This window comes from Pteropus vampyrus, unplaced genomic scaffold (genome assembly GCF_000151845.1).
Source record: "Pteropus vampyrus isolate Shadow unplaced genomic scaffold, Pvam_2.0 Scaffold335, whole genome shotgun sequence".
Taxonomy (NCBI): Eukaryota; Metazoa; Chordata; class Mammalia; order Chiroptera; family Pteropodidae; genus Pteropus; species Pteropus vampyrus.
The window spans coordinates 561,827-589,736 of NW_011889116.1; the positions used below are offsets into that span (position 1 = coordinate 561,827).

Sequence of the window (27,910 nt, forward strand, 5' to 3'; positions counted from 1 at the left end):
TGGAGGTACCACACAACCTAATATTAAACTATACTACAAGACTACAGTAATCAAAACAGCATAGTACTAACATAAAAAGAGACATATAGATCAACGCAACAGAATAAAGAGCTCAGAAATAAATCCATGCCTATACGGTCATTTAATCTATGGCAAAGGAGTCAAGAATATACAATGGTGTAAAAATAGTCTCTTCAAATGGTGTTAGGAAAACTGGACAGATACATGCAAAACAAAATGAAATTGTACTACCTTCCTACACCACATACGAGAATAAACAAAAAATGGATTAATGACTTAAATGTAAGACCCAAGACCGTAAAACTTCTAGAAGAATACATAGTAAACTCTCTGATATTGCTATTAGTAATTTTTTTTTCTGAAAAAATAAATGGGACTATATCAAACTAATAAGTTTTTTCATAGCAAAGGAAACCATCAACAAAATGAAAAGACAATCTACTGAATGAGAAAAGATATTTGCCTATGATACACTTGACAAAGGGTTAATATCCAAAGTGTATAAAGAGCTCATACAGCTCAACACCAAAAAATAAATAAATAAATAAAAAATGGGCTGAAGATCTGAATATGTATTTCTCCAAAGAATACACACAGATGGCCAATAGACATATGAAAAGATGCTCAAGGCCATTAATCACATCCTATCGTAGAAGACCATGCACGTTCTATCATTAAATAAACAAGTTAGTATAATGTATTAAATAACCCATTTTCATAAAAATAAGAGGAAAAATTTTTTCCATGTCTATATATGTTTATAAACATAGAGAAAAATAAGGAAAGATACTTACTCTACAATGACTATCAGTTGCCTTTTTATGGGATTGGAGGAGGCAGAGAGGAAATTATTAAATTGTTTTGTCCATATGAACAGCTGTATTCTTCGAATTGTTATAATGAGTAATTTTGGTGGGTAAAAACATCTATGTAATAAATGAGACTGAGAAAGAGGAAAAAAAGAGCAGTAGCTCTAGGTGTGTGGAAAGGACTTGATCTTTCTTGATGGAGTTAGACAATTTCTGAATTGATAGGACTCTTTAAGTTATTAATAAAGTGGGTGTCGGATTAAAAGAAACTACAGGTTAGGTTTTTTTTTTTTAATAATGATCCTGTATATAGAAGGCCTTAAGTAAAGCATGAAACTCAGAACCCAGAAATGAAAAAAAAAAATTACAGATTTGACAACATAAATATTGAACACCCATAAACAACAGTAAGGGAGAAGCAATAGGCTGAGAAATGATATTTGGTACATATAAAATGCAATGGGATAGCACATTCCATATGCAAATTAAATAATTGCATATTACCAATAAACTTTGAAAAAACATTCAAATAAAAAGAATAGAAATATAAATACATATAAATAATGTTACATTTTTTCAAATATATTTGATCTGTGGTTGGTTGAATCTGCAGATGCAGAATCCACAGATACAGAGATGTGACTGTAATTATATAAATAATTCTAAAATTATAATTGCAATAAGTGCTATGGAGAAAGGACCTAATCTGGTCTGGAGGGCCAAGTAAGTGACTAGAAATGTGAAATTTAAGAAGGAATTAACCAAATATAGGTTAAAGAGATGGGAAGGGACAGAAAGGAGATAAGGGAATGATATATACAAATGTCATGAGGTACATTTGAAAAACTGGAAGTACAGAATTGCTGAAGCAAGAGAGTAAGAAGCCAGAGAAGTAGATAGGGAGCCAGATGATATAGGGCTTTGTACAGCATATTAAGGGTTTCAGTATTTATCTTAAATATGATGGGAAAATATTTAAAGGGAATGATGGGGTTAGTTTTATCACAGAAAATGCAGGCTATGCAGAAAATGGATTAAAAGATAATAAGAATTGAAGCAAGGAGACCAGTTAGATTATTGCCGTCATCTAGGCTAGAGATTATTAAAAGTGGAAAAGGAAAGAATGGGATAGGTTCAAAGTATAATTAGAAGATAAAAATGGCAGGGTTTGATGTTGTATTGAATATAGAGGGATGACTCTTGGATTTCTGGCTTGTACAAATGAGGGGAAGGTTGTTTCATTCACTGAAAGGCATTGTCAAGAGGAGAATAATTTGGAAGCAATGATAATCATATTAACTTTGGACATTTTTTTAAAATCTGAAGTGCTTTTCAAATATCTAAGTTAGATGACAGGTGAAAATTTGGATATACAAATCGAGTACAGAATGGATCTAAACTATCCATTCTGCTCATTAACCTTACCTATTTATTAAATCATAGATCAATCTATAACAGTCATGAGATGCCACTTGACCTATTTTTCTCATTCTAATATTCCTCTTCTCTATGGTCTTTCCTAGTACTTATTGCCTAGCCTACCGCTCATTAGGCTCCAGCTATATACTCTACCACGTATATGGGAATATGTCTTGTTTCTATAATTAGAAATTAAGTTTCTTGAAATTAGAGACCATGTTAGATTAGGCTATCCTTCACTCCCACCACCAGGTGTACATGTAGTAAGAGTTCATTTTACCTGTAACAAAGAGAATGAATAGCCTTTCTGCTATTAAATAGTAGTTAAAAGCAAAAGGCGTTAAATGCAGACAACTGGGATTTGAATTTTGCCTTCACCTCTTACGAGCAGTGGTGGATATAATCAAGTATTAACTTCTTCAAAGTCTCATTTTCAACATTTGTCAATTCCAGATAATACTAATCTGCCTCAGAGAGTTAGCATGAGAATTAAATACATAATGTGTGTCAAGTGCTTATCACAGTGTTCGTCACATAGTAAGCATTAGGATTTCTGTTTTATTATTGTTATTATTATTATTTTCAGAAGGTATCATAATTTAATATGACATCCAGTGGCTAGGGATAGGTGACAGGTTAGTAAACACAAAATTTGGCAAAAGCATATGCTTACTTTTCCATGCTTTTTTCTATAGCAGAATTTCACATCATTCTCTATTTCAGAGATCAGCCATCATTTTGTCCACTTTATCCCTTGCTGGAGCTTGGCCCCTGGATTTAGAGAACATTCTAGTGGAGCTAATCTCTTGTGTTTTACAAAACATAAATTAAGGTATGACTGAAAATCTCAATGAGTGAGTTGTGTGCATATGTGGGTATATGTACATACATATGTACCTAATAATCATTTTTCTTAAGAAGACCCATTGTTCATGGTGTGTGCCATGTACTTGCCATTATGTTGCTGACAAGTGAAAAGAAATCATTCATTGTAGAGAGAAGCACATTAACTCTTCAAACCAGTAGAGGATGCTTTTAGTAAATTAATTCTTCCAGTTGCTTTAATGGTGCCTTAGTCACCTCACACTAGTTTATCTCTGAAAACTAAGTAGATTTCTGTCACCTCACCAAGAGAACTAGGATATTTCTTTTTTAACATGAAGATCCTTGGGAGTTGGTATGGAATTTTTTCATTTATATTAATGAAATAATTACGGAATCACATTGAGAAGGTATGTAAGTTTATAGTAGATATCAGTTGCTACTTCTATTTGTATAAATTCAATATCTCTTTTATATGAATTGTAGTGATAAGAAAAAGTTATGGTAAATGTTTTTCTAACTTTTACATATCAATAAGTCTAATTTTATACTTATTCTACTAATTCTTATTTTAAAGGGCTTATTTATCAAAATGTGGCTTTGTAATCTAGTGTTATTTTTAATATACTAGTAGATAATAAATATTTCAGTTTCAGATATGAATAATTTGAATTCAATATGGCCTTTCCAGTTAGTTTTCCTTTCATACCTCTCCTAAGACTCATTTGAATTTTATGTAGATTAAGAAATAAAATTGATTTCCTAGATGAATGAAAGTTATCTTTCTATAATTTTAGCCTAATGATAAAATTAAACTGTTCACAAATGAACTGTTCTAAATAATCCTGACCAGACTTGAAATTCTTAGAGCAAATATTATTTGACATTTATATAGGACACCCTATCCAGAATGGACTTTTATTTATTGATTATATGTCATGAAGTAGAACAGTGATATGTTTATAATTTTATAGATAAACTATGAAGCAATTCAATTTTTCTCTTCCTCCCTTGACCAAGTCCCAATTACTGAAGGCTGTCCTCTCCCCCCTTCCCCCACCTTCAAGATTATTTTAAACTCTCAACTATTTAGTAAAAAATCTTTTTGGAAGCAAAGTCAACACATATAGCAGGGCTATATGCTGCATATCTCAGCATAGCTTCCCATGGTTCTCAACTCCCCTAATGGAGGATGCACAAAAGTCATTGTTTTCATATAGTAGATTTCGCTTCTTATAAGAAGATAAATTCTTGTGTGTCACTACTTTCGCATACTCAAGTTTAATGAAGCCTCTGGAAGGCCCCTGAATTAATATACAGATGAAGTACACATACATAATACACAGATTAATATATGGAGGAAAATATGTGTGATTCTGACACTGAGTTTGTTCTGAACACTGTTATGAATTTATTCAAACTAGAATATGAGCTCCATGATGGCATGGATTTTTGTCTGTTTTATCCATTGCTTTTTCTCTAGTATCCGGAACAGTGCTTGCGCCATTATAAAGTTAATAAATATTTGCTTAAAAATGAATTTCCTAATATTCTGGCTTAAAACTCAGAACTCTAGAATTTCCAGGCTGCATTGTAGATTACCGATAAATTCTTAAAATTCAATTATTTTTGTGTAGATTAATGATTCTGGAACCCTTACATATAAGAACAGTAAGTAACATGAGATATAATTTGAGACAGGTAAGACCCAGTTCCTTAGCATGACAGACAAGGCCCTTTGGAAACTGGCTCCTCTGCCCATACATTTATAGTTAGATACAGAAAATTAGTTGCTATTCTTTGAATTCATCATTCACTTGTACATATCATTACCTTTGAATACATGCTTCTCTCGGCTAGAAGTGCTTTTACCACCTTTTTAACCAGTCAGGGGCATATTCAACCTTTAAAGTGAAACAAAGTATTATCTCTTCTCTGAACCCATTCTCAGTCTTCCAGTTAGGATGAGTCCCTTCTTTCCCTTGGACTACACTGCCCTTGATGTATAAATTTGTCATGGCACTTACCTCCTTGTTCTGACATCATTTCCATGTCTGTACTAGATTGTTAGCTACTTAAGGGTTGATAATATGTCTTTTTTTCCCTTTTAATCTCATCTGCCTGGATCCTACCCCAGTACATATCATGCAATAGGTGCTTAACAAGTAACTTATGAACTGAGTGCATGATAACTAAGGGTGGAAGTGTTCTATTAAAAATCATAACATATAGTTTGGAATGAGTTGGTGAACAGCAAGTACACTAAACCTATCTTACACTTATCAATTGTGTTAGCACAGAGCTGTATGTTGAAGTAATTGGCTATAATAAAGAACATTTAAAAATTTTTTTCAGTTATAGTTGGCATACAATGTTATATTGGTTTCGGATGTACAACATAGTGATTAAATATCTGTATACCTCCCAAAGTCATCACCCCAATAAATCTAGTGCCCCTCTGACACCATACATAGTTATTATAATACAATTGGCTATATTCCCTATGCTATACATTATATCACCATGACTATTTTGTAACTACCAATTTGTACTTCTTAATCCCTTCCCCTTTTTTCACTGACCCCTCAACCTCCCTCCCTTCTGGTAACCCTCAATATGTTCTCTGTATCTATGAGTTCATTTCTGTTTTTTGTTTGTTTATTTTGTTCTTTAGATTGCACATATGCATGCAATCACATGGCATTTGCTTCCTCTGTTTGACTTACTCCACTCAGCACAATACCCTCTAGGTCCATCATGAATATCTATTACTTTTAGTCTGGGTGTGTCTTTTAATCTGAAGTGAGTCTCTTGTAGGCAATATATGTGAGGGTCTTGTTTTGTTATCCATTCAGCCACCCTATCTTTCAATTGGAGCATTTAATTATTTTTCATTTGAAGTAGCCTTGATAGATACGTAGTTGTTGCCATTCTTTATTTAGACTTTTGATACATATTCTTTTCTTCTTCTTCTTAAAAAACTTCTTCCAATATGTCTTGTAATACTGGCTTGGTGGTGATGAACTCTTTTAGCTTTGTCTGCGAAGCTCTTTTGTCTGTCCTTTGATTCTAAATGATAGCTTTGCTGGGTTAAGTAATCTTGGTTGTAAGTCCTAGGTTTTCATCACTTTGAATATTTTGTGCCAAGCCCTTCTGGCCTGTAAAGTTTTTGTTGAGAAATTGGCTGACAGTCCTATGGGAGGGAGCTCCCTTGAGGGTAACTAATTGCTTTTGTCTTGCTGCTTTTAAGATTCTCTCTTTGCCATCAGCCTTTGGCATTTGCATTATGAATTGTCTTGGTGTGGGCCTCTTTGGGTTCATCTTTTTTGGGACTCTGAACTTCCTGGGTTTGTATGTCTATTTCTTTCACTAGGTTAGGGAAGTTTTCCATCATTATTTCTTCAAATAGGTTTTCAATTTCTTGCTCTCTCTCTTCTCTTTTTGGTACCCTTATGGTGTGAATGTTGTTATGCTTGATGTTGTCCCAGAGGCTCTTTAAACTACCTTCATTTTTTTTGATTCTTGTTGTTGTTGTTGCTGTTCTGATGGTGTGTCATCTGCTGTCACATCCTCTATGTCACTGATTTGATCCTCCATTTCATCAACTCTGTTGATTCCCTCTAATGTACTCTTTATCTCAGATATTTTATTCTTCATTTCTGACTGGTTCCCTTTTATGTTTTCCAACTCCAGTTTTATGTTTTCTATCTCTTTGTTAAAGTTTTCACTGAATTCATCTATTCTTCCTCTAAGTTCTTTGAGCATCTTTATAAGCAGTGTTTTGAACTCTGCATCTAGTAGATTGCTTATCTCCATTAGTTGAGTTATTTTTCTGGAGTTTTGTTCTATTCTTTCATGCAGAACATGTCTCTTCATTTAACTGCCTCCCTGTGTCTGTTTCTATGTATTGGGTAGGGCTCCTAAATCTACCTGTTTTAATAGAGTGGCTTTATGTAGTAAGTGTGCTGCGGGCGCCCAGTGGCACAATTCTGGGAGGGATCCAGCTGCAAGCCAAGTTTAGCAGCAGCCTGTGCACCTCTGGAGCTACCTGATAGGAATCACCAAGCAATCCATATATGGATGCCACCATGCTGGACTTACAGGTGCCTCAAGGGGCCAACTCAGAAATCGAGGCTGGCTGCCACTAGTGTGGGGCTTGGGACTGCTCATCAAGAGGTACGGGGCACATCAAGGAAGAGACAGAGTCTCAGAGAATTACCAGGGCAGGGCAACCAGTGTTATCCAGGTTGATGGGGACGCCGATACAGTGACTTCTGTGTCTGCATGCTGGGATCGGGGAGGGCTCAACAAAGGAACAATGGATACTGCCAGCACTTGCGTCCAGGAGAAAGTCGCCCCTCCACGACCTCTCCCTGAGCCCGACAACTCAGTGTCTCCCTGTATGTCCCTGGCTCTCCTTGAGCAGCTGCCTCAGCTCTGGAGCTCAGAGCAAGTGAGTTTATCAGCAAGTAAATCTGCACGTGGGTGACTTAAGAGGAATGTCCACCACTCCCACAGCCCTCTGTCTAACTCAACCACCGTATCCACTGGTTTTCACAGCCAGAGGTTGTGGGGACTTCTCTTCATAACACTGGAACCCTGGGCTGGGAAGCCCAGTGTTGGAGCTGGGATCCTTCACTCCTCAGGTTGAGGAAGAAGCTCTGCAGCCAAGGAAATCCTCCTGATTCTCGATCGCCATACACGGTTGTGAGATCAGCATGTTTCGGGTCTCTACCCCTCCTACCGTTTTGAGATGACCTATTATTTTTGTAGGGCTTATAGTTGCAGGACTTCTGTTCAGCCAGACCTTAGGCTACTTTGCGTGCTGGGTCCTCTGTAGTTTTGTTATAATTTTGGTGTGGTCTTTAGAGGAGACATGCATGGCCTCTACCCAATATGCCATCTTGTGAGGACCTCTAAGAAACATTTGCACAAGAAAGGGAGAATAAGCAAATGGAGGAAGGATTCTAGACAAGGAAGTGACACCATAAAAATACTAGGTGCTAGTTACAGGATGGTTGAAACTAAAGGACAAGAGAATGGACAAAAGCAACAGACCTGCCTTACAATCATGCCTGGGAACAACCTTGGAAGCAGAGACATAGCCAAGCAGAAAATTCAGTCAAGCAAATACTTTGTGAATACAACATCAAATCACTGGCTGTTTGTTTGGGGGTGTTTTCCCACAAGGTGATGATTTGGGAACTGAATGGAGTTAACTCTTCAGTCATTGTATAGACTTAGATATCTCTTCTATATATCATTAATGTCTTTGGGCAATCCTCATAGATTGTTCGACCTGCACAGCTTTCCAGAATCTGTAAAATGAACACAATTGCATTCACATCTCTAGATTATCTATTGTTTTTAAAGTGCCTTAAATTTTCATTTGCTTGTCTGGGTTAAATGTTTAGGGCAATGTTAATGAGGAATTGGGCCATATAAGTTTCCAATTCAGAAGTACTAATGCTATTGTTGCTGTTTGTATTTACTTTCTTGCTTGGTTTTGGAAAACATATTCTGTAGAAATCTCCTGCAGTATTAGCACTAAATGTCAGCTAAAGACAAGTGTGCCTTTATCTAATTTGGTACCTTTTTCATAAATTTAAAATAAAGAAAAAAATAAAATAAAATAAGGAAAACCCTCTCCCAACATTCAATCAGAAACTGTAGAATCTTTTCAACTCAAAGCCTTTCCCTAAATGCTGTAATATATGCAAAATTCTTATGTAGATCACAAATTTAGGCTCCATCCATTTAGCTTGAGATTATGATGCTGCCTTATAAACATCAAACACCCCAAATTTTGATGTGATTGTTTCCTCTTTCTGGATGACAAAGTGCTGAATAACCCAACACACATTTCCCAGTGAATAATATTCCTCTTGTCTTCGCTAATATTGTTAAATAATTTCAAAAACTCTCTTCAAGACAGTTGCTGTGACCTAGGGAGCTAAATACAGGAGATGCCACCATGTTATTTGTCTGCCTATAGACACAGATGTTGTTTGTGTTGTCTGCAAGTACAGAATATGGTCTAAAATATCACTGTTATTTTCAGTGAGTCAGAGTGATATGGCACTGGTAAAGTGAATCCATAAAAATTAGTACAGAGTAGAATAATAATTCAAAAGGAGGCATAAAAATACATCAAACTCATGTACAATGAGCATAGTTTAAGTGTCTCTTTTTTATATTGTGAGTAACAAAGGAAATATCCATTGTCTCCCAGCTGCCATATCCCTCAAAGTATTTTGGTGGCTGGATGTGGCAATCCAGATGAAAACCACAGTGAGCTGAATGAAACCTAGGAGTCGAGAAGCAAGTAAGTTCTAGCATCAGCCTCATGCACATTGAGTAAATGAGGAGAACTAGACTATGAATTTGATTGTGCTAACTTACTGCTTCATATGCTGTATAAGGGGATTAGAACTCAGTGTTAAAATCATTCCAAATTAGCTTTGCTACTTTGTATCTATGCAGCCTTGGACAATTTACTTAATCTCTCTTTGAGCCTCAATTGCTTTATTTCAACAATAGGGATAATAACCTTTCTCACAGGATATACTGTGGGGATTAAAAAATAATGTACATCTCGGCCTCATACAGAGAAGATACTAAATTCACAGTTGGATATACTTTCTTCTTTTTAATATGCAAAAATTCCTTGGTACCTTGACCACTATGAATTTGTGCTAGGACTAGAGAATGTGTGCTGTGAAATCAGACCTACGAGTCCTAGTGCTTAAGTCTAAAACCTTGTACTTTGTCAGTTACAAGTGGATTTCCTGGTAACTGAGGTAGATTAGTTTCCCAATTTCCATAGCAATTAGAGAATGGCCTTTCTTTGTAAATATAAGTTTGTACTTGTAGGACTGTAATGTAAACACAGCTCTCAAAAATAATTCTATCAGCTCAGATCAATTATACTTCAGAATGAGGTCAAGACTGACCCTATTTACTACAGTGTTTGACTACTAGGCTATTGTTTCCATATAATAACTCATTTTGCCATTTACTGTATATACACTATGCTACTAAAGAGCCCTTGTAGAAATTAGTGGTAAACAAAGGGGATGTTAATAAGTTCTCATTTTTGAGAGGTAGATTTTGAAGATTGTTTAAATAGTAGGGCTGCGTTTGCACTGAGTCAACTATGTACCCTCATCTAGTCTGACACAAATAAGATCCATTTTGCTAGACTGATTAGCCAGGATTATGAACAAATCTTTAGCTATAGAATAAAACAAAAGCAACTAGCTTGTTAAAGTAGAAATGGAAAATGTGTGTTGCTGATATTGAGTCCACCTAACCTGTCACAGTACTTTACCATTGAGCCCATATTGGCCCATGAATCCTTCTTGCCACATTAGGATCAAACCTAATTTGTTGATTGTATTTGCATCAGTCTATAACTATCTAAGCATTCAGGAATTTCAGTTTCTAGAAGTGAAGGCAAAATGGCAGATAAGTCAAGAGAAATTAATGTCATGTTCATCATTAATGGTAGTTTTTGAACACAGATTAGTTTTTCATTCTTATAAATTGTGGTACTTTGTTTCATTGTTCACAATGTTCATCTGAGATGTTTAAAGTATGCAAGGAGAAAACATTCTAGTTTTCTGTTTTCTAAAAACTTGTTTATTAAAGTATAATTAATATATAATAAATTATACATATTTATGGTGTAAATTTGTTAACTTTTGACATATATGTAAATATATACCCATGAAAACATCACCGCAATCATCATAGTGAACATATATATCAAAAAGTTTTCTCTTACCCTCTTTGTAATTTTTTTTCTCTACTACTTCCCAGCCACCTTACTCCCAGACTACCATTGATCTGCTTTCTGTCAGTATAGACTAGTTTGCATTTTCTAGAGTTTTACATAATGGACGCATATACAGTATGTAAACTTTTTGACTGTTGTTTTTTAAACTTGGCAAAATTTGGTATTTATTCATGTTGTCATACGTGTCAACAGTTCATTCCTTTTTATGTCTCAATAATATTCTATGGTATGGTTATACCCGAGTTTACATTCATTCGCCTGTTGACAGTTGAGTTTTGTCCAACTTTTATTTATTACAAATAAAGCTGCTATGAACATTTGTGTACAAGTCTTTGTAGGTTCATGTGATTAAATTTTACTGAGCTAAATATCAGGGGGTGGAATAGTTATATCGTATGAGAGATGTATGTTTAACTTTACAAGATATGAAAGTCTAATTAGCCCTAGAGAAGCATTCTCAATCCACTTAACAAAGTCAATAGCAAGATCCAAAAGGATAGAACTATTGCTAAGTATTGAGCACACAGCAGAACAAAGTTAAATAGTATATATAGGAATACAAACTCTTTTTGACCTATTCTACTCAATGCCATGAATTAGAAGATTTCTCACTCTGACTAATGAGAATAGGGACGATTACCTCCTTTGTTCGGATTCATAGTTGCTTCCTTTAATCATTTCAGGTGCTTCTTTCTCCAGTCACAGGAGGTTTCCTGGCATTCAAGTGCTGTTGAGGACTTTGGTGAATATCCAGGTGACCCTCTGCAGATCTCTAGAGTTCTTTTTTTGCAGCTCTTTCCTTTTTGTACTCTGTACTGTATACTCCAGCTGTCTTGGCCCTCCCATACTACCAGGTTCATCTCCTCAACGCAGAGGGATTGCTAGGCTCCACCTATGTTCTCCCTGTTCTCCCTCCCTATGCTAAGGCCTGGACACTCTCTGCAGACAGTAAGCCGAGACAATCATTAGGCTCATTGCATTGCTTCCCATATCTCAGGGATTAATATCCTTTATTGCCCAATATCTAAAAACCGTTGTTTCATATATTTTGTTTGTTTGTTTTTGTGTTGTTTCAAGCCAGAGAGTAAATTTGGTCCTTGTCACCCCATCTTGACTGGAAGTGAAACTCTTCTTCTCCAGATTTTAATGTTTTCCTATAAATAAAATTCATTTTCGAAAGTCCCAAATGAGTGTCCTAAGAATTTTTTCCACAACTTTTGCCCACTTGGAGAATTACTTCATTATATCCCTCAAAACAAAACAAAACAAAACAAAACAAAACAAAACAAAACAAAACAAAACAAAACAAAACAAAAAAACCTTATCTGAGTTCATAAAAGCAGTCTCTCAGAGGAGCCACCTACTCACTTCAGGACTCTACAAACTTGCTAAGATGATAATTTCTGTTGGGTATATGGGATGAAACTAACTGTTGAGAAGGACAACAGAAGTTTTTATTCAAGCCAATGTGACTTATTTTAGCAAAAGCCCCCCCCTCCGTCTAGTGTGCATTTAAAAATTTTTTAATAGGGAGTCATTTACCAATTCATTAAGCCAAAAAGTATAGTGAGAAAAGCTTCCTTGGTGAGACTGTTTCAGACAGAAGATACCCAGCAAGTTTATTCTCCATCAATCTAATATTCTTATAAACTACTTTGTTTCTGAATCAATAGCCAGTGGGCCACTGTCTTTCTCTTCTTGCAAAATATGCGGAGCATCTATTATTTGAAATGCATAGGTAAATTATCAAAATAACTTTTTTCAGGTGTACAATTTAACAGTAAGGCATATGTGTTGCATTGTGTGTTCCCCTCCCATAGTTAGATTCCTTTCTGTCATTACATATTTAACCACTTTTACTCACCTACCTACCTCCTTTACCCTCCCCCCCACCATCTGGTAACCATTCTATTGTCCATGTCCACGAGTCTCTGTTTTTCCTGTTCATTTGTTGCATTTAGGTTTATATCCCACATGAGGTGATAGCATGTGATTTTTGACTTTTTCTGTCTGGCTTATGCTTAGCATAATTATCTTGAAGGCCATCCACATTGTCACCAATGGCAGTATTTCATATCTTCGTATGGCTGAGTAATATTCCATTATATACATGTACCACAACTTCTTTATTCAATCATTTATCGTAGGACACTTTGGTTGCTTCTATGTCCTGGCTACCGTGAATAACGCTGCTATAAACATCAGTGTGCTAATGTTTTTTCGGATATGAGTTTTCAAGTCTTTGGTTTAATACCCAGTAGAGGGATTGCTGGATCATATGGTAGATCAGTTTTTAGTTTTTTTGAGGAACCTCTATACTGTTTTCCATAGTGGCTGTATCAATTTGGAGTCCCACCAGCAGTGTATGAGGGTTCCTTTTACTCCGTATCATCTCCGACATTTGTTATTATCGTCCTGTTGATAACAGCTATTCTAACAGGTGTGAGATGGTATGTCACTGTGGTTTTGATTTGCACTTCCCTAATAGCTAGTGATATTGAGCATCTTTTAATATGTTTCTTGGCCTTTTGTATGTCTTCTTGGGAAAAATGTGTATGTTCAGATCCTCTACCAATTTTTTGATTGGATTGTTTGGTTTTCTGCTGTTATTGAGTTGTATGAGTTCTTTGCATATATTAGATTTTAGGCCCATGTCGGAGGCGTTGCTTGCAAATATATTTTCCCATTCGGATGGTTGTCTCTTTACCTCGTTAATGGTTTCTTTTGCTGTACAGAAGCTTTTTAGTTTAGTCCCCTCCATTTATTTTTGCTTTTATTTTCTTGCTTTTGAGGTCAAATTCATAAAATCCTCTTTAAGTCCAAGGTCCTTGAGTTTAGTTCCTAAGTTTTCTTCTATGCATTTTATTGTTTCAGGTCTTCTATTCAGGTCTTAAATCCATTTTGAGTTAATTTTTGTGTGTGGTGATAGACAACAGTCTAGTTTCATCCTTATGCAAGTGGCTTTCCAGTTTCCCTGGCACCATTTATTGAAGAGGCTTTCCTTTCTCTACTGTATGTTTTTAACTTTTTGTCAAAAATTATTTGCCCATATAAACATAGTTATATTTCTAGACTCTCGATTCTGTCCCACTCATCTGTGTGTCTGTTTTTCTGCTAATACCATCTTGTTTTGATTATTGTTGCTTTGTAGTGTAATTTGAAGTTGGAAATAGTGATGCCTCCAGCCTAGTTCTTTTTTCTTAGGGTAGTGTTGGTGATTTGGGGACATTTGTGCTTCCATACAGAACTGATGACATTTTGTTCTATTTCTTTTAAAAATACCATTGGAATTTTGATAAGGATTGCACTAAACCTGTATAATGCTTTAGGTAATAAGGTCATTTTAACTATGTTAGTTCTTCCAATCCAATAACATGGAATATCTTACTATTTCTTTATATCTATTTCGATTTATTTTAATAGGGTCTTATAGATTTCATTACACAGTTCCTTCACATGTTTCATTTGAAGATTTCTTCCTAAGTATTTTATTCTTTTATTTCCAATTGCAAAATGAATTATTTTTCCCACTTCTTTTTCTGACAGTTCATTATTAGAGTATAGGAACGCTATGGATTTTTGAACATTGATTTTGTATCGAGAAATATTCCTGGATTTGCTTATTGTTTCTAGTAGTGTTCTTGTGGAGTCTTTAGGGTTTTCTATATAGAGAATCATGTCATCCACAAATACTGACAGTTTGACTTCTTCGTTTCCTATTTGGATGCCTTTTACATCTTACTGTTGCCTCAGTGCACCAGCTAGGACCTCCAATGATATACTGAACAACAATGGTGATAGTTGACAGAATTGTCTTGTTCCTGATCTTAGAGGGAAAGTTTTTACTTTTTCATCATTAAGTGTAATGTTGGCTGAGGGTTTGTCATATATGACCTTTATTATTTTAAGGTACTTTCCTTCTATACTGATTTTGTTAAGTGTTTTGATCATAAATGGATGCTGTATCTTGTCGAAAGCTTTTTCTGCATCTATTGATATCATATGATTCCTATTTTTTAATTTCTTCATGTGGCATATCACATTAATCAATTTGCAGATCTTGGACCATCACTGTGCCCTTGGATAAAACCCACTTGATCGTGCTGTATAATCTTTTTAATATGTTGCTGTATTAAGTTCTCTAGTATCTTATTTAGGATTTTTGCATCTGTGTTCATGAGAGATATTGGTCTGTAGTTTCCTTTTTCATGAGAGATATTGGTCTGTAGTTTCCTTTTCTGCGTGTGTTATCCTTACCAGGTTTAGGTATCAGAGTAATATTGACCTCATAAAATAGGTTGCCTCTTCTTTGATTTTTTGCAAGAATTTGAGGAGAATAGGTATTACATTTTCTTTCAATGTTTGGTAGAATTCACTGGTGAAGCCATCTGGACTTTTACTTTTTGGTAGGTTTTTGATGATTATTTCAATTTCCATACTGCTGATCAGTCTATTTAGATTTTCCAGTTCTTCTTGATTCAGTCTAGGAAGATTGTATTTTTGTAAGTACTGGTCTATTTCTTTTAGGTTATTAAATATAATGTTATGTAATTTTTCATAGCATTCTTGTATGATCCTTTGTATTTCTGTGATGTCAGTCGTAATTTCCCCTCTTTCATCCCTGATTTTATTTGTGTCCTTTCTCTTTTTTCTTTAGTGAGTCTAGCCAGGGGTTTGTCAATTTTATTAACCTCCTCAAAGAACCAGCTCTAGGTTGCATTTATTTTTTTTTCTATTTTTTTGTTGTTGTTTGTTTTCAATTTCATTTATTTCTGCTCTAATTTTGATTATTTCTTTCCATCTGCTGACTTTAGGCTTCATTTTTTCTTCCTTTTCTAGTTTTTTACAGATGAAGCATTAGGTTGTTTATTTAGGCGTTCTTGTTTTTGGAGATAGGCCTGTAATGATATGAACTTTCCTTTTATGACCTCTTTTGCCCTGACCCAGAAGTTTTGATATGTTGTACTATAATTATCATTCGTTTCTAGGTATGTCTTGATCTCTCGTTCCATTTCTTCTCCTACCCAGTCATTCTTCAAGAGCATGTTGTTTAATCTCCATGTATTTATGTTTTTTCCTGCTTTCTTTTTACAGTTGATCTCTAGCTTCAAAAGCATTATGATTAGAGAATATAGTTGGTGTGATTTTAACCCTTATATGTGTTGAGGGTATCTCTGTGTCCCAGTATGTATTCCATCTTGAGAATGTTCCCTGTGCACTAAAGAAGAATGTGTAAGCAGTTTATATGTCATAAAAGACTCTGCAAATGTCAATTATGTCCAGTTGGGCTAATGTGTCATTTAAAGATGTGTTCTCCTTATTGATTTTCTGTTTGGATGATCTGTCCATATCTGACAGTGGGGTATTTTGGTCCCCTACTATGATGGTGTTTAAGTCTGTTTCTCGCTTTAGTTCTGTTAGCAATTGCTTTATATATTTCAGGGCTCCCTGATTGGGAACATAGATATTAGTAAGTATTATGTCTTCTTGGTGCATGATTCCCTTTATCATCATGAAGTGTCCCTCAGTATCTTTCTTTACCTTTTTTATTTTGAAATCTATTTCATCTGATATTAGCACCGCTACTCCTGCTTTTCTCTGAATGCCATTTGCTTGAAATATCATTTTCCACCCTTTCACTTTGAGTCTATATTTATCTTTGGAGCTGAAATATGTCTCCTGGAGGCAGCATATGGTTGGGTTTTATTTTCTGATCCATTCTGCAACTCTATGCCTTTTTATTGGTGAGTTCAATCCATTTACATTTAGGGTGATTATTGAAATTTGAGGTTTTTCTATAACCATTTTGTTTTCCTTTTTGATAGTTCAGCATTTCCTTTGCTTCCTTATCCTTGTTTGTCTGTTTATTTTATTTTGGTTGGATTTTGTGAATTTTTCCTCTGATCCTTCTTTTATGTTTTATACTTAAGTTCCGAATCTTGGGCATCTTGTTACTATAAACGAATATGTAGAGGATAGTTATACACACACACCACAGTGATGCACACACATATACATTCTTTTTTCTTCCGTGCGTGCCTTATCTACCTTTCCCTTTGTGAATTTGGATCTTGAATCCTCCCTTTTTCTGTCATTGTTGTCTAAATTGCAAAATTCTTCTTTTTGTTTAAGCTTATAATGTTCTATTCTTAGTAAAGGTTGCACTTCTCTGCTTCTATATACCTGCTAGTCGCCTTACTCATAGTTATGTATTTTTTTTTTGTCGTTTTGTTTTATGTGAGCTAACTCCTTTCAGTAATCCTTGTAATGCAGGCCTCGTAGTGGAGAATTCCCTCAGTTTTTGTATGTCTGATAAGGTCTTTATTTATCTTTTGTATCTAAAGGAGAACTTTGCTGAATGCATTATTTTTGGCTGGTAATTCCTTTCATTTAATAGTTTGAATATTTGAATCCATTCTTTTCTGGCTTATGTTTGTGCTGAGAAGTCTGACAATAACCTAATGGGTTTTTCTTTATAGGTATCCAACTTCTTTTCCCTGACTGACCTGAGAATTCTTCATTTTGTCATTAATTTTTGATAATTTCAATACAATGTGTTTTAGTGAAGGCCTTTTTGGGTTGAGATAATTGGGTGTTCTGATGACTTCTTGAATTCCAATTTCCAGCTCATTCCTTAGATTTGGGAAATTCTCTTCAACTATTTGTCTGAAAATGCTTTCTAATCCCTGCTCCCTTTCCTCCTCTTCGAGAATGCCCATTATTCTTGTTTCCTTTCCTGATGGTATCAGGCGTTGTATTTTTCTTTCCTTATTTTTCATTCTTCGGTCTCTCTCTTCCTCTTATTTCTAGATTTCTGTCTTCAATATTACTGATCCTTTCCTCCATTTGGTTGACTCTGTTTTCCGAGCTTGCTATTTCATTTTTTGTCTTGTTCAGTGTTTCCTTCATCTACAGAAGTTCTATTTGGTTCTTTATTTAGGGTTTCAATCTCCACTAAAGCACTCATTCTGCTCATCTAGTTGTTTTTTTCAGTTCCTGAAATTGTTGATATAAATTTTTCCAATCTCATTGTGTTTTTTTCGGAAGTATCTTCCAGAATTCTCTGTCATTTAGGTCTCATATTTATATATCATTAAGTTTATTTTCTGGAGATTTTTCTCTTTGTTTCTGAGCTGCCTTGTCATCTTGGTTGTTCATAGTGTTTAATGGACTATTTCTCCACCTGGGCATTAATGGAAGTGTTTTGTGTTATTTTTCCAGAAAGATTTGTTATATAAAAGTATCTCTTTAGCCTGTTGCCATGATGGCATTTTTCTTTTGGTTTCCAGTATGTGGCATCTAAGCCTCTTGGATCCTTGCTTTATATAAGGTCTTAATTATGCCTTTTTTTCTTAGAAATATTCAATCATGCTCATTACCCTCAATCTCTGTCCCTGCCAGTGTTAGCGACAGTTTTGGTAGCATTTACTCATATTCCCCTGAGGCTCCGAGGTGTTCGGACTTAGAGGATATGTGGAGAGGGCCCCTCTCGGTTGGGGGATGGGGGTTCCATCTCCTCCTCACGTTTTGCTACCGTGGCTAGTAATCAACTGTTGTTTCTCTGCTTTCTGCCCTGATCTTTAGGCACTGCCGTTGGCCACATGGAGTTCATAGGTTTCCCAGGAAGAGTTGTTTAATGAACCTGCTGTGGCTTCTTCCCTCCCCCTCCTCCTGCAGGGAGCTCCAGCCAGGAGAGGCAGCTTCTTTGTTTCTCCCAGTCTACTGCCAGACTCCTGGGATTCTGACCTGTGGTAGCTCTTGTTTGCATATCCCACACTCAGATGTGCTGGTGTGCAGGTTTGGTGTTCTTTATTAGTTTTGGATGTCTACCATATTGTTGTTTCAAGGGTAGAGATCTGGGGATGTCTCTCACTCCACCATGTTTCTGATGTCACTCCCAGTTTTTCAATTTTCATTGGTAGATCCTGTTTTATATTAAGCAATACCATCTCATATGTGTCAGATTTTTCTTCAATAATTTAACCGTTTTGAAAGTGGTTTCATATTAACTACTGACTTCGAAACTTTGGTATTTAATGATCGTTCTTTGTCTAGAATTATTCTAGGGCCTGGGGAGAATGAAATAGTACCTTGTATCTATGTAGTACTTCATAGATTATACAACATTTTGAAGAAATTATCTTATTTGATTTTGAGAGATACCAAAAGTTTAGAACACATTCTCAAATCTGGAGATCTAATTCAAGAGGTAATACCGATGATGTAAGTATAAAGAAAAAAAGAAATATATAGACATAAAATTATGTAGTAAAGATTAGAAATGTTCTAGAGAAGGGTAAGATTAATGAGAGAGAAGAACAAAATTAAAGCATATTTTCTGAAGGTACAGACACAGGCTGGATATTAGGAATTAGAGTAGTAAAAAATCAGAGGAAGGTATTCCAGGTAGTTGAGACAATATATTCAGAGATACAGAGGCAAAAATAAAAAGGGCACCTTTGAAAGATGGTGAGAAGAATCCCCTCATGGAGCAGAACTTAGTTTATTCAGTAGTTTTTGGACACCGACTCTGGTGCACAGTTCTATCTTGGCATTTTTACTTACTCATCACAAAATAAATGCTTACAGATTAGTGTAGAATGTTGCAGAAATCACACTGTTTGCATTTATGAGTGTGTGTTTGAAGCATTTGTAAGTATTTTTCATGGTCATTTATTTCTTTAGCTCACTGGTCTTCCTTCTCTAGATGAAATTGTGTGACAGACTAATATAGTTTAAAATTCTCACACACACACACACACACACACACACACACACACACACACACACACACACACTTAACAGCTTTATGTGTTTAGTGAACATAATGAAAATAAAGAAGTATACCTGGAAGTCCATGGTGGTCAATAAGGATTCAAGCACCACAGTGTTATGAACAGCCAGAAAATTGGACCAACACAGGAAAGAAATGAATAGTTTTTAGGGCCACTGAGCACTATGCATTTGCACTGTTCAGTAGCCCTGAAAATTTCTCATTTAGGTCATGAAGTCTCTTTTTCATTTAAAATGTCGAAATTAAGGGAACATGAGCAGGTTCTCGTTGATCTAAATTTCTGTTGAAGTCTCAGACTTCCTACCATCTTTTTTAGTCCTTGATTCTTTTACCAGACTCTTTTTTGTTGTTGTTATGAAAACTGTGGAACAGGCATCACCTTTTTAATTGTAGTGGTAACTGTTGTCTGAGTTAGCTTTAGAACAATTTCTTCCATCTTATGTGAGTACAGTCAAAATTGGACCCTGTACTAAGATTAGTTCAAGGAAATAGAACTGGCTTATTCCCACCTCAAATTTTCTTCCTCATTAGATTGTTGAAGGATATTCTCATCTCTCTAAATATGATTGGAGTCCCTTTTGATGTTTTCTTCCAAGTTTTTAATTCATCTCCTTTATGCTATAATTCTGTGTCATTCTCTGGTTTGAGCCATTTTTACAGATTTGCAACTCACTGTACTTCTGAGAGCATCCATTAACATGGCCTTTTAACTATGTCTGAGATGGCTCCAGTTAGTCAATATTGTTTGGCATACTACTTCAGGCTTTAACTCTGCCTAAATTTTTGCCATGATTTTCACTATGCTGACAGATGGAGAAGTCTTGAATAGTAAGGAGTAATTGGTGGGCCCTGAGTACTGGGATAATGGGTGCATTTGGAGCTATAAGGGGGAGATTAGGCTTCAGGAAGCTTAGTTATTTTCTTTAAGTCCTCTGATAACTGCAGGATTCCATTTTGCATGGACAGCACTCTATGTCTCATCTCTGTTCCCCAGAAAAGGCTGATGAGCCTGCAACAGAAAATACATGCCAGGTCTGGGTGGTGCCTTTATTACTTCGTTGTCATTTGGGCCTTGGCAAAGGACATGCCATGATCCTGTTTGCTCTCTCTGCTTAATGCTCAGTTCTGTGGAATTCGATAAAACTTTTTCACAAAGTAAAAGAGGAAATTAAATTGGGCTAATTTTCTAAGACTGAGAAATCAGAGGTCTATTTTGTTTTGTTTTCTTTACTTGAAATTGAGTGGGTGTTCAGTGGAGCTATGTTTAAGCAAACTTACATTAACTTATTTGTTTGACAATTTGATATTGTTTTCTTTTAAAAGCCCCAAACTGAGAAATACAAAATTGTGTACCTAGTAGTGAAAATTAATTATTTCCTATCTAGTGTTGCTCATTTCTTTCTGTCTTTGTGTGTCTTGCTTAAGTCTTTGATAATCCATTGCACTTTCCCTGGAACCAGTAATGAATTATTAGTGGGTCAGTAAGAACTTTTAATTATATGAATTTTTATTCATTGTACTATAAAGTACTATTTGCAGTAGCCATGTTTATTAACTGATGATTTTATGTTCAATGAATAACTATTCACTCAGTTGCTTTTTAACATTATATATTTTATATACTCTATCACTAATCTCACAATTTACAATGGATACCTAGGCTATATCAATACTTTAATATAGCAGACTTGTACTCATGACACAAGATCTTAATTTGCTAACATATATGATTATCCTTCACAATAGAAGTATGAATAGCACCTTTATTTATAAAACCAATAACCTTTTCCCCACTTGAAAATGTTAACATTTTCACATTTTACCATAACAAGCTCAAGTTATAATTACAGAATTTTAGAATATGAGAGTTACCTAAAGGTTTATTTCAAATTAGACCTGAACGTTTTACAAATGAGGAAACTGAGGCCCCAAGATGTAAGTGACTTATTCAGAAAAACCACATGGCTAATTAATAACATCTGCTTTTGCATATAATTCATAAGATTTGTTATGAGTCACAGTAATTAGCTAATAATTTTATCTCCCCTCCCTCTTCCTTATTTTGGAAACAGACTATACATTTTAAAGTTATATCCCAAATCACTCAGGTCATGGCTAAGATTAATCACAGATTTTGACCTCCAATTATTTATTTGGAGTGTGATGCCTTAAAGCTCTCTTTCTAGAGGAAGTGTGGGTGGGTAGAATTTTAACAAAAACTAAGTCTTGAGCTTATCAGAAACTCAGAAATGGCATTTCCAGAAAAACACTGATATAGATAACTATTACTTTCCCTTTTAAGTTTTTATTATTATTATTATTATTATTATTATTATTATTATTATTAATTATTATTATTTTGCTTTAAACAATCTATTTTTAAGTAGCAGGCTTCAAATGCAAGTCCTTGATCCTTAAAATACAGCTATTTATGATGCAATTATGAGTGATCGACTTCCCATGAGCTTAACTGTAATATAATGCAACAGATGCAGTTTCCTAACAATTATACTCTTTGTTGCATAGTAAACCACCTCACATCTTTGAACAAGGAAAAAAAAAACAACACTAAATCTGAGTAGTAAAGATATCACCCCAAAATTAGGACAGTTAGTTTTCTTTAAATATTTCTTTGGAGGAGGGGACACCTACTCAATTAGAGGTCTTTTTTTTTTAACACCTATAGTGCCATGAATTCATAGGGACTGGGTTCCTGAAGCTCATGCTCCTTTCCATTGATTCTCACACAGTGTGCATCTCTGGGTGAAGCAGGCTGGTGCTTCAGTTGAACCTAGGTACCTTTCTCTTTGGCTTCTTTCTTTTTTGATTATTTTCCTTCACACATTTCAGGAAACTATCTCAGCTCTTAGAGTGTTTAATATGCTCAATACGTACATTAATTCTTTTGGCAAGAATCTTGCCCTTAACTTTTTTGTTTACAACTATTCCAACTGCGTGCTGAGTAACATTGTAAACTCTTCCAGTTTTGCCATGGTAACATTTGTGAGGTATTCCTTTTTGAACAGTGCCCATTCCCTTGATGTCTACAATATAATCTTTCTTATAGATTTGCATGTATATGGCCAAAGGAACAACTCCGTGTCTTCTAAAAGGCCTAGAGAACATGTAGCGAGTACCTCTCCTCTTTCCCTTTGTATTGGTCATTTTGGTGAATTACTGGAAGATGGTGGTTCCAGCTGAAAGGCCCTTTAAATTTTGATAAATGGCTTTTCCAGGCTGAAGATCAATCCTTAGATTCAGAGAGAAAATACAGTAACTCATTTTATTCAGTACTTCATAACATTTTTTGAAAAAAAAAATAATTTATTAGCATTAATAGAGGCCTAAAGTGATCCTATGTGCCAGATCCACTCAACTTAGTCTCATGATCCCCAGCTATAGAATGTTCCTTAGCTGCTGAAAGCTCCTCAGTGATCTCTTTCATCTTAGTATCCCCCCTAAAAATGGCTTTCATCTGTTATGTTCCTACAAAAAAAGTACTCCCTAGAAGTCACCAAGAAATCAAGTATCGGTTGGCCCTGATTGCCTCATGCTTAGATATAAGCAAGATAGCATGTTGGCTACCTTTTCTTTAATGTTACATGTACTTTCTTTCACGAGGAGAAAAGGAGCAGGGCCTCCTGCTAGCTGAGAGACCTTAAGTTCCACCTATGAAAATTGACTTATTCTCTAGTCTCTTCACTGTCTTACTATCTGATGGTATATAATCCACTAAAAAAAATAGAGAGGTGTAAGTGAAGTATAATAGACTACGCATACTTGAAATATACAATATGATAAACTTTGGCTCATATACACATGTGAAACTATAGCCACAATCAAGATAACAGACATTTAAATCATCCTAAAAGTTCCTTTGTACTCCTTGTTCTCCATTTCTCCCTCACTGATCTACTTTTCATCACTGTAGATTGGTTTGTATTTTTTAGAATTTTATTTAAATTGAAGCATACAGTATGTAGACATTCTGTTGGACTTTTTTCACTCAGCGTAATTATTTTGATGTCCATGCACCTTGTTATATATGAAAGGATTATTCAGATTTAGGACTGAGTAGTATTCCATTGTGTGGATATACCACAGGTATATTCTTTCAGCTATTCATGGACGCTTGAGTTGTTCCTGCCTTTTCACTATTATGTATAAAACTTATGAACAACCTAGTACAGATTTTTGTGTAGAAAGAAGTTTTCTTTGATCTAAAGTCTAGAAGTGCATCGATTTCCTGTTAAGTATAGGTTTACCTTTTGAGGAAAATGCCAAACTGTTTTCCAAAGTAGTCGTACTATTCTACTGTTTCACCAGCAGTTTCACCACATTCTTGTCAACACATGGTGTGGTCAGAATGTTTTTTAACCATTCTGGTAGGTCTATAGTGGTATCTCATTGTGATTTTAGTTTCATTTTCTTGATTACTAGTGATATTGAGCATCTTTTCAATTGCTTATTGGTCATTCCTCTTTTTTGTGATGCATGTCTTCAAATCTTTTACACATTTTAAAAGTTGGATTTAAATTCTATTATTCTGCTCATATTTTGTCTCTTACAAGGCTGCAAAATAGATTTTTCTTACAATAAAAATTAAATACATGTCTGTGAGACTCCAAATACATCATTCATTTGACAACATCAGTATCTGTTTATACTTGAAATGTAGTTAAACTTCTCATGGTAGTACTAGTGTGTCCATTTAAATCGTAGATATCCTAGATTGTACTTAACATTTCTCTTTTGGCTAGTGTATTGGTAAGAATAGATCTATAATAAATCCAATAAAACTTTTATCTTCTCTAGGCATATGTAGTATTTTAAGTAACAAGGTTATATGTGCAAGGTTAAAAACAACCACTTAAGTGCTTTCTAGAAAAATCCTTTGGGAATTTTGAACACCACCAAGACTTTTGTGTATTTAAAGAAATAACTTACAATGGTAATATTGATTTCAAGAAAGGGAAGTGAGGCAGTTCAATGATCATCACTTACTATAAATAAGTAAAATGTTTTTTTCCTTTCTTTTTTTCTTAATTATATATTTACAAAGAAGTGTACTTTTATATTACTGTTTAATTAGAGAATTTGTGGTTTTTCTTTTTATTCAAATCAGAGTATAGCTCCAGTAAATATATTACACAATCTTTTTTTTTTATCATATTACAATGTATTTCCTTAGAATGGAACAAATCCTTATTCACATATATATATTTTTTTGAATAGGAATAAAATCTCTTTAACAAAGAAGAACTCTTGTTATATCTTCCAGGGTCTTCTTTTTTAGCCTTATCTAATATTTCATTATGTGGAATGACAAATTGACTGTGTATTTTTATTTATTCATCCTTTTCTAATGAACGTCTTTACTGTGATTCATATGCTCATATTAAAATCTTTGGAAAGTCACATCTCATATGCCATTGTATGAGCGAAAATAAATGCAAGTCTGTGTTTTTAAAAGTGAATCTCCTAATTAGTGCCCTGAATCCATGGAAAATAAATGGGGGCCCTTCTCAGTAATTCAGTTTAAATGCTTTCTTGTTTCTCTATACAGAATTAGAGCTTGTTGCTGCAAAATCTTTGGTAATGCCACAATAAAGTATTTTTCCCTCACTTCTCCCCTTTCCCTGTCTCCTAATGACTTCAGAGAAGTTTCTAGGGCAATAGTTTTCAAATCGTGGTCTTTTGTCCAGTAGCAAAAAAATTTTCCTGGGAAATTCTTAGAAATGCAGAATCTCGGGCCCTACTCCAGACCTGCTGAATTAGAAAATGAAACTGAGGGACAAGCACAGCCATCTGTGCTTTAGAAAGCCTTCCAGGTGATTCTGAAGCTTGCTGAAGTTTGGGAGCCACTGGTCTAGGGGAATTAAGGAATTTGTGAATGCGAGCCTGTATAAAATTTGTGTCTTATAGCTTTAAGCTTACAGGTTATTATCACGTTGCTGTAGCAACAACTGCACAATAGGAGTGGATAATGAATTTAAGGATTGTAAAATTAAGAGGCATGAATACTAACTGATGGCAATATTCTAGATCACTAAGATTTATATCAGGTGAAATGGATTTTTACTTTCAGCTTTATGTCAGAGAGAAGTACAGTTTCATAAGATTTTATGTTTGATATGCCTATTTTTTTAAACATCACACCTCTGGAATTTAGACAAATTTTGTAGAAAATAGAATTACTCTTAATGATATTCCTCACAGAAATCATAAGTAACATTCTCAGCAGTGACTTATAACCTGAAAGAATAAATTACAATAGAATTTTCCTAATACATTATAGTAGCTTTATTTGCTAACAATATGCTTCACAGAGCACAGTGCTGATACCTAATGGTTATTAAATAAGCATTAAGATTTGATTCATCAATCCCTTGTTTGACAATTATATGTCACAAAAATAGCTATTTAAAATATATATTCATATTCTGCACTCTTCTTTCTAGTATATGATCTGTCTAAATTTTAGCACTTTCTGTATTCAAACACTTAAATTCATTTTAGGATTTGTATTTTATTGATATGTGCCAAGAATTAGATAGATGTACTCATTTAAGCTTCTTTCTGGCCAAATGACATACCCTGTCTCTGATGTCAGTTTGAGAAAATTCTATATAATGATAAACATCCCAGGATTACCTTATCTAGGTATTCCATGGCCTTTTCAGATGACATGTCTGGGCATGAGGTCATTTTTCATTAAGTTATTGGGGACTGTTAAAGCATCTTTCCCCCTTTTTGACACCTTGCCATAATTGAATGCAAAATTGAATATAAGACTGAATGCCTAATATTCATGCAATAAGTTGATGAGGTTTCATTGGCTTCTAGCAGAAACCATGCCCAGATGAGTGTTTAGGGAAAAGGGCTCTGTTGCTATCTGACATGGACTACGGACAAATGACATCTACCCTCTGGACTTTATTTTCCTCAGCCGTAAAAGTGGGAGATTTGTTATGGCATATCTAAGATATGAAACATTTTATGATACTAAGACTTAGAGGGGAAGAGAATGAATCCAAAACATGAAGTGTTGCTGAGGTGCAATATATGATTGAATATTTTTAATGTATTTGTTGAAAGAAAGAATGAAACAATAATTAGGATAAAGTAAGCCTCACCCCTTTGGAGATGATGGGCAGTAATGATGGTAAGTACTTGTAATTTTGGAGGTTAGATTAATGTGTTTTAAGAAAATACTTTAGTGTATTTAAACTTAATGTTTTTTTTTATCAGTTACCACAATAAATTATTTATTCTTAACTAATGTGTATGAAATGCTTAAAAAGACCAATAATTTTAATATTTTAAGCATAGGTGTGCTCTACAAAGCATATATATTCTTCCTGAAAGCAAAATATCTTTTAAAGGACAGCTTTCTATGCTTTATACTCCTCTGCACTCACTTATTTCATTACATTTGTGCAAGCTAAAATTGTAGCTATAAAGCTATTTTGAGCATGCTTTTTCTAGAACCTTGTAAGAATCAACAGGAGCATAATTTTAAGCCAAAGAAGTGCAAAATAAGCACAGAATCCTACATACCATAAATAAAAAGGCCAGAATTCTAACTTTGCAAAAACACATAATTACTAGCAATAGGGGAGGGGGACATGAGGACAAAAAAGTGGAATTTTATTGGGTATTTCTTCATACTGCTAAACTTTTTCTTTGAACTGTTTCTTCTCAGAGATGGAATTCTGTGAATCTCCTCACACTCTCTGCTCTGGCTACCAGACAGACATGCAGAGTATTTCTCAGCATGGCTACCAGCTAGAGATGGGATCTGACGTGGACACAGAGACAGAAGGAGCTGCCTCACCTGACCATGCACTGAGAATGTGGATAAGAGGGATGAAATCAGAGCATAGTTCCTGTTTGTCCAGCCGGGCTAATTCTGCATTGTCCCTGACTGACACTGACCATGAAAGGAAGTCTGATGCGGAGAATGGTAATAGAAATTTATATACTATTTAGTAAAACCCAGAGAAAATGCAATTTTTAGCTTTAATTTGTTTTCTTTTCCTTCGTCTGACTGTTTTTCATTAATATGCAGAAAGGAAATGCAACTTAGTAGAGTCTCATGGACAAGTCATGTACCTTGATCTGGCAAATAGATACATTTATTTACTATGATAGATAAAATACTTTTTCTTCCTGGCGAACCCCCAAGAGAAATAATCTCATGTAGTCAGCAATATTAAGCATGTTTTATAATTATAATTATTATAA

General features: G+C 34.9%; 1 protein-coding gene and 1 pseudogene across 3 annotated transcripts in view; one reads left to right on the forward strand and one right to left on the reverse strand.

Annotated features, from left to right (window-relative positions):
* TENM1 (teneurin transmembrane protein 1) overlaps nucleotides 1-27,910 on the forward strand; it is a 745,224-nt gene that overhangs the window by 63,780 nt on the left and 653,534 nt on the right. For all 3 annotated transcript variants that reach the window (XM_011378218.2, XM_011378219.2, XM_011378220.2), the window contains exon 2: nucleotides 27,369-27,629. In XM_011378218.2, the coding sequence (XP_011376520.1) occupies nucleotides 27,369-27,629 (261 nt within the window). The remainder of the gene's footprint in view (nucleotides 1-27,368; nucleotides 27,630-27,910) is intronic.
* On the reverse strand, nucleotides 22,344-22,851 carry LOC111730768 (annotated as a pseudogene).